Source organism: Phoenix dactylifera, chromosome 8 (assembly GCF_051530095.1).
Source record: "Phoenix dactylifera cultivar Ajwa chromosome 8, Ajwa_hap1_PhDact_Kaust_v1.1, whole genome shotgun sequence".
Taxonomy (NCBI): domain Eukaryota; kingdom Viridiplantae; phylum Streptophyta; class Magnoliopsida; order Arecales; family Arecaceae; genus Phoenix; species Phoenix dactylifera.
This window is the reverse complement of record NC_143197.1, coordinates 6737140-6749415: the sequence shown is the minus strand read 5'-3', so window position 1 is coordinate 6749415 and position 12276 is coordinate 6737140. Positions and strand designations below refer to the sequence as shown.

The 12276-nt window shown below is 35.8% G+C and overlaps 1 protein-coding gene across 4 annotated transcripts; it reads right to left on the bottom strand.

The window, feature by feature from the left end:
* Positions 1–5057, bottom strand: LOC103701033 (shaggy-related protein kinase alpha-like). Of its 4 annotated transcripts, none has more exons than XM_088702601.1 (14): positions 4789–5057; positions 3826–3949; positions 3463–3653; positions 3252–3344; positions 2897–2956; positions 2388–2660; positions 1935–2009; positions 1578–1634; positions 1353–1493; positions 1199–1249; positions 915–1010; positions 731–814; positions 506–608; positions 1–387 (listed from the first exon to the last, which is right to left on the bottom strand). In XM_088702601.1, the coding sequence occupies exons 3-14, from the start codon at positions 3574–3576 to the stop codon at positions 305–307; spliced, it is 1230 nt and encodes a 409-aa protein (XP_088558727.1). In that variant the 5' UTR covers positions 3577–3653; positions 3826–3949; positions 4789–5057; the 3' UTR covers positions 1–304. The 4 variants fall into 4 exon arrangements, with proteins under 4 accessions (XP_088558727.1, XP_088558729.1, XP_008781189.2 ...); XM_088702603.1 differs by having other exon boundaries at positions 4883–5045; XM_008782967.5 differs by lacking the exon at positions 3826–3949.
* Between the last annotated feature and the right edge of the window lie 7219 nt (positions 5058–12276).

Here is a 12276-nt window from a genome sequence, read left to right as displayed (position 1 = left end):
TTTTCTCTAACTGATATAACATGACAATATCATATTGAAACCTGGAAACAGCATTTGGATCCACATTTAGAACAAATCAACTAAACAGCAATCTTACTACTCTATATAATGTTACAAATCTGCTGGAGAGATGATGGAAACCAAGTCTGCTTCACAGAACAAGGCAGCGAGGGAAAAACACAGAAGACAGCTACATAGTATCATCTGACCACGACTGCCACCAACTCCCCATCCCAGAAGATGTGCATTTCTTTCCTACGGCAGATACACAGGCTATCCTCAGGTAATCATCCTAAGAACCAACTCAGAATCCTAGGAAGGCACATTGCTTTCTCACATGCTCTGGAATCAACTTCAGTAAAATCTCCATAGGCACACCCTTCAACTCTGATCATCAACATAGATAACATATAGATCATTAAATTTTTCCTTTTCACGAGTAAAAAAAATCCATGCTGATAGCAAACGTAGAATAATACTAACAATTATTCCTATCAAGACTTACCATGAGGCTTGAAATTAAATAGAGGGGGTAGATAACGGCCATTTGGTAGGCGGGTATTTGGATCACGAAGCTCATCAAAAAATGGATGAATTAATGCTTCCAGCTGAAAGGAGAGAGAATTTATTAGGTATGTATGGGATCAAATATGGAAAAAAAATATGCAGAAAAAGCTGGTATTTTGCTATGTATTATGCTAATTGCATGCCATTGCCTGAAAACACTTACAGCAGTGCATCGCAGGTTTGGGGAGTACTGGAGAAGCCTAGACACAAGATCAACAGCCTCAGGTGGCATTCTTTTATGGAAGATCTGATCAGGTACATGAAAATATTAGATTACAAGAAACAAAAAGCCAGAAAAGAAACATGGTTCCAAAATAAAGCATCACAAATGAAAAGATGTTTCATACCTTGTGCCATGGGTGAGCTTTAATCTGCGGGAATTTGAACTCAGTATAATTTGGGTTCATGCATTTGATTTCTTCCCTTGTTGGGGTACCTAAGACCTGAAAATAAAATAAATATATGTAAACAAAACTCACACATATACTATACTATATATATATACATATATGCACGCACATATATAGACATTTATATATACACACACATACACATATGTACATATAAATGTATGCATACGCATGTATGTGTTAAATAAAGTAGCAAATGTGATGGCCAGGAGACACATTACCTTGATTATTTCAACAAGCTGATCAACTCCACTATCGCCAGGAAAGAGAGGCTGTTGGAAAACAGAGCACAGTTTATTGACAAGCTATGGTGATTAAAATTTATTAAGAGCCGTAAGTCTTTTTAGCAGGCAATTGTAAGATGAGGTTGCATACCTGTCCTAGTAGGAGTTCGGCAAGAACACAACCAGCAGACCAGATGTCGATTGCTGTGGTGTACTCGGTTGCACCAAATATAAGTTCAGGAGCTCTATAGTATCTCGAACAAATATAAGATATGTTTGGTTCTCCCTTCACCTGTTAGATATAAAAAATAAATACATCAATCAAGGTTACCAAAGGAATAACATCGATCTCAGCTCCAAGTATAAAAGCACGTACCAAAACTTTTGCACTACCAAAGTCACAGAGTTTCAGCTGATGAGTATGCGGGTTAACCTGTTGGAGAATAAATACTAGGTCATGTTACTTATTCAATGTAATTTGGGAGTTAATTTACGGAAATGGTTTACAGAACAATGTCATCATATCTATTGATGTATTTTGATATTATTAAGTATATAACATATATTTGGTCCACTACTGACCACTCTAAACAATGGAACTTCTAATATGATCTATCAATTTAAATAATCATTTTTATGCCATTGTCCTTATCAATAGGAATAAGGTGTCTAACAAACAAAAGCTGAACTTAGTCAAAATATACTAGGATGAATAAATAGATGTTAAGCATACCAGAAGATTCTGTGGTTTAATATCTCTGTGGCACACTCCAATGCTACCATGAATATAAGCCAATGCTCTGCAGATCTGTTGAAATATCAAAACAGAATGAAAAAGTCCACCTCACAAAATTTTCCAGAATTACTTATCTAAGACGATCAATTAAAATACTCGCAATGTTTTGAACATTCTAAATCTAACTTTAAGTAACAAAATAAATATTCAGTAAGTGCAACACTCATTGCAAGTCTTAAAATGATTATCAATATAATAAATCTAGTCTGTAGTAAAGTGACTAACAATATGAATATCTAATCATATGTAACATAAACAGCCTAAAAGCCATCGAATTATGCATCATTCTCACTTGATAAACTATGATTTACAGGTAACAAAAATTAACAAATTGTTCTCAAAAAGGAAATCACATGCAAAGACCAGATAACAACAAAAACTCATTATTACCTGGTACATATAGAGCTTCACATATATTAGTGGCATACGTTGGTTCATCTTGTTGTAGTGTTTGACAACACGATGAACAGTCTCAGGCACATATTCGAGTACCAAATTAAGATACAGCTCATCTTTCTCGGTTGTTGAAAAGAAGCAATGCTTCAGGGAAACCACATTTGGATGATCGAGAAGACGCATGGTTTGCAGCTCACGGTTCTTGTACCTCTTGTCTTGAAGAACCTTCTTTATTGCTACTGTTTCACCTGTCTCAAGACACTTCGCCTATAGAATGGGGAAAAATAAGAGACAAAGAAATTAATAAAATTAATCTCATCAGCACACATGTAAGTTTATCGGTCCAACAAAATCATAAATGATGCAAGTATCAGAGCAGAATGGTCATGTTAACCAACTTTATGCAGGCTAATTAGTAAATAGACAAAAAGTTGAAGATACACATTCCTCTTACAAACTACGACGACCTAACTTCAGTAAACTGTTATGGTTTTTGAACTAACCTGAAACACAATTCCAAATGATCCATGTCCTACGACACGCTCGGCCATGTAGCTTATAGTCTGTCATTAAGAGAGGGTAACTTCTATAGTAAGACCAAATTTACAGTCAAAAAAAGAATTAGCAACTGAGACTAAATGAAGAAAAGAACTAATACGGAAGATCATAAAAGATGATAGCTACTTATGCTTCCAATGCACATATAACAAATCAAATCAAGCAAGAATGTTGGTCTGCAAGGTACTAATAGCTCTACTCCACCATACCAGATAGGCATTTCAACTAACTGAGAGTTCGAATATCAAAAATTTCAATTATTTGTTGGATGTCACAGCAAATAATGCTTAGCAAATTGACCTGTTTTGGCTGACCATTTCTTCCACCAATAGTGGTCACAATTATATGACCAGTTTCGGTCCCATTTCCATCAATAATTGTTGCTTCCACCTCCTGCCGAAGTTCAGCAGATTAGAAATTCATGCATGTGACGGCCAATTTATTACACACATGGTAGTTCCATCCTAGTGTAATAGAAAAGAAATATAAATGAAAATGCATGCTGGTCTACCTTGTCATCCCTTATCTTCATCTCATTCATCTCATCTGGCAATCTGTCCACACCAACACTAGTGCCACTAGTGTTTTTCATCCTTGATGAAGGCACCACGCTTACCGAAGCCATCTGTTACAAATATCTAAAAGAATCCAAATTCAATGTGCTGCAGAAGCAAGTTTGTAACAGTGAACCAATTCATCTACCTGTTAAAACATATAATGATAAATGTCAGCAAACATGCAAAAGCGGCAGAGTGATATCGATATTCAATTTCTCTTCATATACACGAAGCAAATCAAATACAAAAATTCACAATGGAGCATAAAATAAAAGATTAAAAATAAATTTGGCAGGCAGGATCAACAGGAGTCTCACATACTAAAATCCACCCATGACATGGAACCAATAAGATTCGTTACTTGATGATTTCTGTCTTTTGATTTCTGTCCTACCTATCTATTTTTCCATGAATGATGCCAAAAAGACCACCACATCTTCACTATAAAAGGCAATTCAAGGTCATAATGCACTTCAAAATTTCAGTGCCACAAATAACTGATTTTCATCCCACTCATGATGCATTTCTCAAAACCATTTCAATAAATTTTACTTCTTGTCATGGAGCGAACAAAACAAAATTTTAAGAATTTATAGATTCTCACACTATCTGCATAAAAATTATACTGATTTACAAAACTAACAATAGAAAATCGGCATGAGGAAAATGGCTCCTGAAACTGCTTGAACACTGCTAAGTATCGTATGGTACCATGAACCAACCTAGACACCACCCAAAAAATAAAAAAATAAAAAAATAACAGGGAGAAATCTACGAAAAATCTAGGAAAAAGAAATATTGCACAGGCTGAGGAGGGAGACAAAAAGAAAAAAAGATTCAACGATACAAAGACCTAAAACCGTAGCAGATAATTCACCAAAAGACCAAAAAAAGACCCAAAAATCCCTCCTTTTCCTTAGAACTTAAAAATTTATCCTAAATAAAGGGACATCGTAAATTTCGCCACATTAAATCGTCGAAAAAGAAAAGATAAAGGCATTTAGCGCGGAAAAATTTATAAAAGAAAGGGCAAGTGGAACATCCCCAGTGAACCACTCCCAAAGAAATCACTTCGAAAGGGAAATCAAAACAAAACATCCTAAAACCGCTCAAAATCCTAACGAAATCCGGCAACAAAATCAGGCATCCCCCTCAACCGGGGAGGACACAACAAGAACGTACGGATCCGTTCAGACAAACTGCAAACAGATCCAAAGAAGCAGATAATTCTTCTAAAAGCATAAAAAATCAACAAATGCGGACGAAGAAAAGATTCTCACGAGATCCGGCCGACGGCTCCCGAGATCGCCGCTCCGATCCGCTGAATCACCAAAAAAACAACGAAACGGCGACAAAGATGGCGAGCAATCGAACCTCCTCTCCTCCTTTCCTTTCCACCAGGATTCAAACGGAGATCGATCCGGATGGATTTCTTCTACTCCCTCGCTCCTTTTTTTTTTTTCCGCGGCGCCGGGTGGGGAACTGTGAAGGGAGCAGTCAAGAAAGGCTGGATTTTTAACGTCCCCCTCTATTGACCATTCAAACCCCCTCTTCCCTCTTTTTAAAAGTTTTTAAAATATTTTTCCTTTTTAATTTCCCTACGTCCTTTTCCTAATGGTTAACCATTTAATATTCACTCACTTCTTTATTAACATATTTGCGAATATTCTCACCCACGCCTCTTCCCCTCGCCCGCCCCGGACCTCACCCTTCCACCAAATCCAGCTTAATTTTACCCAAATACCATAAATAACCTTACGGAATTATAGAATTACCCATGGTGATCAGATCTCGGCCTGGTCGCCCGATCAAAATCAGACGGCTGATATTGGAATATCAGTCGACGGAACAACTGTGGACGGTCAAATATAAAAAATAACCGTCGTTCCACATTTTCACGAAGCTGCCTCGATTTTTTAGCATGTTAGATCACTAATTACAAGAATGCCATCACAATTACAGCTGTCTATGATCATCACCGGCTGCCGTCGAGGATCGGACGCCTCATGGACTGCCTGAGCTCCGGACCACAAGGACCTGTGACGCGGGACCCGCGATTGGAGATGAAGACGGCACGCGCCGCGGAGATTGTGACTCATCATGACCGTCGGTTCCGTGGACCCCTAATTTTATTTCTCTGTGCAATTATTGCGGCAATAATTCGTGGCCAGGGATCTAAATGGTATTTCGTATAACCCACAGGAACTTTTCCGGGCCCCACGGACTCATACGACCGCCAGATCTATCCTAGCCACGACCTTTGGATCCCACCACCGGACGGTACGAGAACCACCGTGCGTGGATCGCTTTGATGAGGCGGTGACAGTAGCTCAATTGGACCGGGAGAGGGCGGCTTTGGTCGATTAAAAAATAAAATAAAAAATGGAGCGGTCAACCCGTGGTTAACGTGCCTTTGACCCGGCCCACGAGGATCGAGGAAGAAGGGACCGGCGGTCCGACGTGGACCGCTGAACCAAAGGGCTTGCGGGTATTTTGGGGGCAAGGGCCTCAATTTTAGCGCAATATGTTCCTAGATTCGTGATGGAATCATTAGGTGCCAGCCTCATACTGATGGACTTGCGGGCACTTTATCCAAAGGAACAAAAATACTCGGGCGTTCATATAACTTTTTATTATTATTATAATTTGTTTTAATCTTGCACTTTTTCCGCGTGAAATCGGAGGTAGACTTTGGTCGGTCGGTCAGGGTTCCGGAGCCGGCAAGTTAGGTCTCCGGTGGAAGGGTTCAATTCAGAGGAATCAAACAGCAGCTCATTTCGTGGACTTCTCCCATTTCCCTTTGGCTTGCGTGGTTCATCCTCCCAGCCTTGTGGCCGCCATCTCGTTTGATTTGTATGGAAAAAAAAAAGTACAATTAATTAAAAAAAAAATCTCTAGTTTGATTGGAGTTTCCAAATAAGAAAGATGGAAAAGTAACATTCTCATGTTTTATGAAGACATAAAAAATGTACTTTTCTATCGATTTTGAAATTGGAGTTTTTTTTTTTACAAGTACTCTTAAGCTATCAGAATTCATAGGCAATATTTTTTCTTTATTAAGATTATAATAGGTATTTATATATTTTTTCTAAAAAATTAGATGCACAATCAAACATAAGAGATGTGCTACTTTGTCATGATTAATTGAACATACTAAAATTTTTTTCAGGCATTACATTTCTAAGAATCATTTTTTCAAAAAAAATATTTCAATGAGAATTGTGGACAAATAATCTGATAAAATTCAACAGGGGTTAGGAATTGCCGATGCCCCAACCATAGCCAAATCCCTGAAGGCAACTCGATAATAACAATTCAAACATACAATACTTCTAGAGAAGAAAAATCAAAATTTCGTTTTCTTTTTTCTTCTTTTTTTTGTTTTTCTACATCGGCAAGCTAATTTGAACATGTCAACTGCTCGCGAAATGTGTGAAGCTCAAGATGATTTGGAGAGGCAACCATGTCAACAGCATTCGTCAAACATGGATGGTGAGCCGCCATTGTTGAATGAAAAAAATTGGTCGGCAGGTTGATGGTAGTTGAGTCACCTTTCAGGTTTCAACTAAATTCAGGAACTCACACTGCATTACCAATACCCTAAAATGACAATGAATGACGCAGAGGATTGTTAATTTACCAGCAACAACATATAAAATTTCATTCTTTAATATGTGTGCGGGCTCATCTATATTTGATTGCAGACTGTATAAGGAATACTGCTGCCCTTGTTATATTTTTGCATCTGCCTCCTCTATTATATTTGACATTCCTCTGATGATCATGTGGGTGCAAGATTGTACATTTCAAAAGCATTCAAATGAATGTATTGCACTGTCTTTTTCTCAAAATATAACATTAATTAGATATTGGATTTCAAGTCAGTCAGTTTGCTGGATTCAACCCATTATGTAAGATGTATCAGAAAGTAATAGTGTATATTCCCAGAATAATTATACTCAACTTTCAGAAGCTAAGAAATGCCATAAAAGCCAAAAGATTATGTCAAACACTTGGATATTCGAAGTTAGATGCTAAATACTGATAGTTTTATGTCATTGTTACAAGGTTTCATTACTAAAGTCCTAAGTCCTAACCCAAACAAACAGTCAAATTAAACCTGATAAGGGAAATAGGTTAAAAACTTAACCTACTAGCACGCTGCACGAAAACGTCTACCCTAAATGTGAGGTACCGGTCCATTGACTAGCCTACACATATTTGGGCTGCAAGCTTGGTGTGAGTAAGGGCTCACACGGTTTGCACGTGGGAGAGGAAGAAGAGGACTCCTACCGGAGTTCGTCATCCTCCTCCGATCCCATCGGACTAAGGAGACTAGGACTTCCAATTTTTTTTACGATGAGCATTAATTCTTGTCTACGAAAGAGACTCTTCCCCTCTCCTCTAAATCGGCGTTGGAAGTTCTTCAATTAGAGCCATAGATCTCTTGATATTTCATGGGATATACTTGGAGATTTTGTCGTTTATCCGGCTAGAAGAGTTCGCCGGAGGTAAGTCTTGGTTGGTAGCCTCTCTGTTCTCCTTCTTTTGGTTGTTGGGCCACTGTTTCGCCATTGAATAGAATTGCCGATTTGGATGATTCTTAGGTGTTTACAAATATATACATTAAATCTGATGAGCAACATTCAATTATGAGATTGTTGATGTACAAATCTTATTATTTTTCTATCAGCTTTATATTTGCTAATAGATGTCTCCATATTCATGCCGGTGTGTATGTGTGGAGAATTCTTACTGGCTTGAAAAGCTTATATCCATCTATTGCATTTTTTCTAAAGTCGCAGGATGTCTAATCTCGGATCGGTTTGGGCATGGAGTTCAAGTGATGGAATCTTTAGTCATGCAGTTAATCTATTTTCTAGTACTAATGAACAAGTTAATTATTTGATCATAAGGGATTTGTTTTAGTTAGATTGATTGGTTATTAATTATTGATTAAGTTTCTATAATTTTTCAGAAATTTCTTTATCTTAAGCCTTACATCACCTTTAGGGCATTGTTCTAGAATTCATGTGGCCGTATTATGGCCGACCTGGGTGACGGGTTTGAGGCGTGACACTAAATTTCAAGCACTTAGTTTATCAATTTGTATTCAGATGATATAGATCCGATCTGAATTTGATTTTTATTCGATCCATGGACGACAGCTTATCATGATGCACAAACAAAGAAGATTTCCTTTCCTAATTTCATGAGTTGCATTGGCAGTGGCAAGAGCCAGCAGCAAGAAGACAGAATAATCCAGCTTAGCATGCATAGTACCATGAGATGAGAGCTAGGAGGTAATAAAAAAAGGCAATCTCGGCAGACTTGGATGAGTTTCGCGTCCAAGTCTTTGGGGGAAAAAAGTTATTACCCATAGCCTTTCAAAGTCTTCCAATAGATGACCAATCAAACTGATGGCTGGTTGTCTTCTTCTATTCTTAAGCGTGAAAAATTGAGCAGGTGCCATGAGAATCGGTAAACGGTCTTATGCTACCGCCTGGCTTATGGAGATCACTGATAAAGCCTGTTCGCAGGCATATTGATCCACTGAGACATCAAATCATCTATTTGGTGAGTATCATTAAGTATGAAAAGAAGAGGACAAATATTAAAAAGCCAGGGAAGGACAAATTAAGTACAAGATCAAAATCATGCCCATTTTCAAACTAAAAACCGTGGCTGAGGTTGTGAGCTGATTAGAATTTTCAAAACTAGGAAAAAACAGAGGTGAAAAAAGTAGAGCAGGGCAACAAAAAAAACAAAAAAAAAAAAAACCAAAACCATTTTAAAACTGTAAGCACTAATTTTCAACATTTCTCTATTAAAAAAAAAAAGGCAAACGTGAAACAAAAAATAGCACGAGCAATAGGAGTCGACGCATTTTCATTAGGATAAAGGTTTTTGCCCATGTTTATCCATTTTTTTTGAACATCATCATGGTATTCTAGTGTTGATTCATTCTAATATATAATCTCCTTAAAATACAATAAGAGATGGTTCTTTTAGGAAAAAAAAAAGAGAGCATATTTCAATACAAATTATTATTAAGGTTTACTCAAATAAGTTAACAAAAATATTTGCTATTTTTGTCATATAATGAATGCTATAAAATATAGTAACCAAATAATGACAAAGTGCACAAAGATTGATATTTTTTCAATAAATTTTTTAAGTAAATGTATTATAACATATTTTTAAAATACCATAATTATAATTTTCAATTGGAAAATTGCATGCCAATAACAATGGAGAAGAATAAAGGTGGGTGGAAGGACCTTGTCTTATTGCAATTTTTGCAAATAAACCTTGCTTAAACTTTTCTCCTTTATTCTCAACATTAGTATGTTAATATCTATTCTAGAACGGTAAAGCTAATCAAGCTGTTCTCAATCAAAATTCAGCCCACAACACTTAGAAACACTTGAGTCAAGTTGCACCTACAACTAGGTTTGCAAATGGTGAAGTTGGATGATTCCAAACAATACCCATATTTGGCTCCATTTACAACTATAAGAGTAGTTGAATATCTCAATATATTACAACTATATAAATTTTCAGTATTATTAAAAATTCTTACTATATTACTAAGTAGAAAGATAAATGGAAGAATTCGGTAAATGAAATATTCATATCTTTCACATAAGTTGATTTAAACATTAATATGCATTAAGATAAATAGTAAGAAATCAATGAATAAAAAAATGAATGTTTTTCACAAAGAGTTGATGTAGAATAATCTTGAAAGGATCAATTTATTTTAATTATTGGAATAAAGAAAAATTGCTCAATAACACATGCATGTCTTTCATAAAAAGAGGATGTAGAATCATGTGGAAAGTATGGTTGTAATTCCAACCATATTGGGATAATTTGAACTATTATTATGGTAATTAAGATGCATTGCTTAGATCCAGATCAACCAGTCTTGTAGCCCACTTTATTCAAGGTTCGTATTGGTATTATTTACATATAGATCATCTCGAGCAAGATAAATTGAGCTTAGACTCAACCCACTTATAGCCACAAAATAAGCTTAGATGCAAAAAGAAATTATGAAGATATGGATCTATTTGGCATCACTTTTATTTTTTGTTTTCTACTTTAAAAAACATTCAAAATAATAATAATTCATATTATTGTTTCTATTTTCCAAAAAATATGTTTATTATTTCAACAAAAATGATTATAAAAAAATTTACTTTCAGTATTTTAAAAATAAAAAAAATCATAGTTTACTATCATTGCTGCCATTGTCATCGCATCGCCTTTGTCCCCATCTTTTTCTTTGTCTGTACCACCACTGCCTCCACTATCACCCCCTCTGCTAGATTATCACTCCTGCCACCAAAACTATATCTTTGATATATTGCTTCTATAAATAATTAATAATAACAAATATTTTTATATTTTAAAAATTAAAACAAGTAAATAAAAATTCCTGTGTTCTTACTTCTAGAAAAGAGAAAAATAAAAATAATTCAACATGGCATATGTGCAGACTATCAACATGCTTGTACATGAAGAGATTTTCTATCCGTCAAAATTATTCTTAAGCAGAATAAATACTTTATTTTAAATAATTTATTACATAATAAGTAGATTTTCTATCGATATGGGTATTTCTGAAGTGTAGATTTCGTATAGAATTCTTTTCCCATAACCCCCTTGATAACCACCGTAAGATCCCAGACAAATCAACAAGTTTTGATTTCATTAGCTGTATGAACAAAGTTAAGTGGGGTGTGGATATGATACAATACTGACCATATTTGGCACCAAGTCTCGACTTCGAGAATGAGAGTGAATAGTAGGAATTAGAGCTAATGAAGGGTTGGGCCTAAACCCTATTTATTTTTAATCAATCTTTGGGCTGAGCCTATATAAAATTTAATAATTTTTATGCCGAAGCTCAGCCTATGATCAACTTTAGACTAGGGATCATGTATCGATCCTTTTCCATATCGCAACAGCAACCCGTTGCTCTTCACCTTTTCTATCCTTGTGTCATTCCCCTCCAAATTCCCATCAACAACTTTTTATTGGTTGCTTTTTCATATTTTATTTACATTTTTCTCCTCTCATATTTCAAGAGTCAAATTCTCATTTTTCTTCCTTCTGTTCTTATGGAAAATGATGGAAAAATAAGGAAAGATTCTATATATATTCCAGTATATTTTTATTTTTTCCTTCCCTTAGTTGTGCTGTATATAATTACTTGAATTAGTTACTTCTAAAAAAAAATGAAAATTTTAAAACTATTGCAAGGGTTCTTCATATTTTAACTACTAATTTTTTTTTTAGACAAAAATCAATAGCCTTGACGTAAATATTTATAGTTTTAAATAAATAATTTTTCTTGACATACATGCATCATACGTGCCTGGAATACCATTATTATTGAATATTATGAGAATGTGACGAATGACAAATAAGCCTCAATAGTCTTCTGTTCTGGATCTAGATTCATGTCCTTTCATTTTAGGCTCCAATGCCTTAAGATAGGCTCTTATCCAAGGTATGGGCTTTCACGTAATATTCTAAGGCAATAGGACCAAAATGTGATGCTCTCTACTAGCGAATTCCATTGCCATGAGAAACCTCTTCTTCAACGAAGCTGGCCTTAAATAGGATAAGATGTATTTGTTTAATGGCCATAAGAAATTTAGCCCAAACACCAAATTAGAGGCATCTCACCACGCTAATTCATCAATGCGGCATGGGGAGAGTTTTACGTGATTCATTCTCTTAATGAATATTTGATG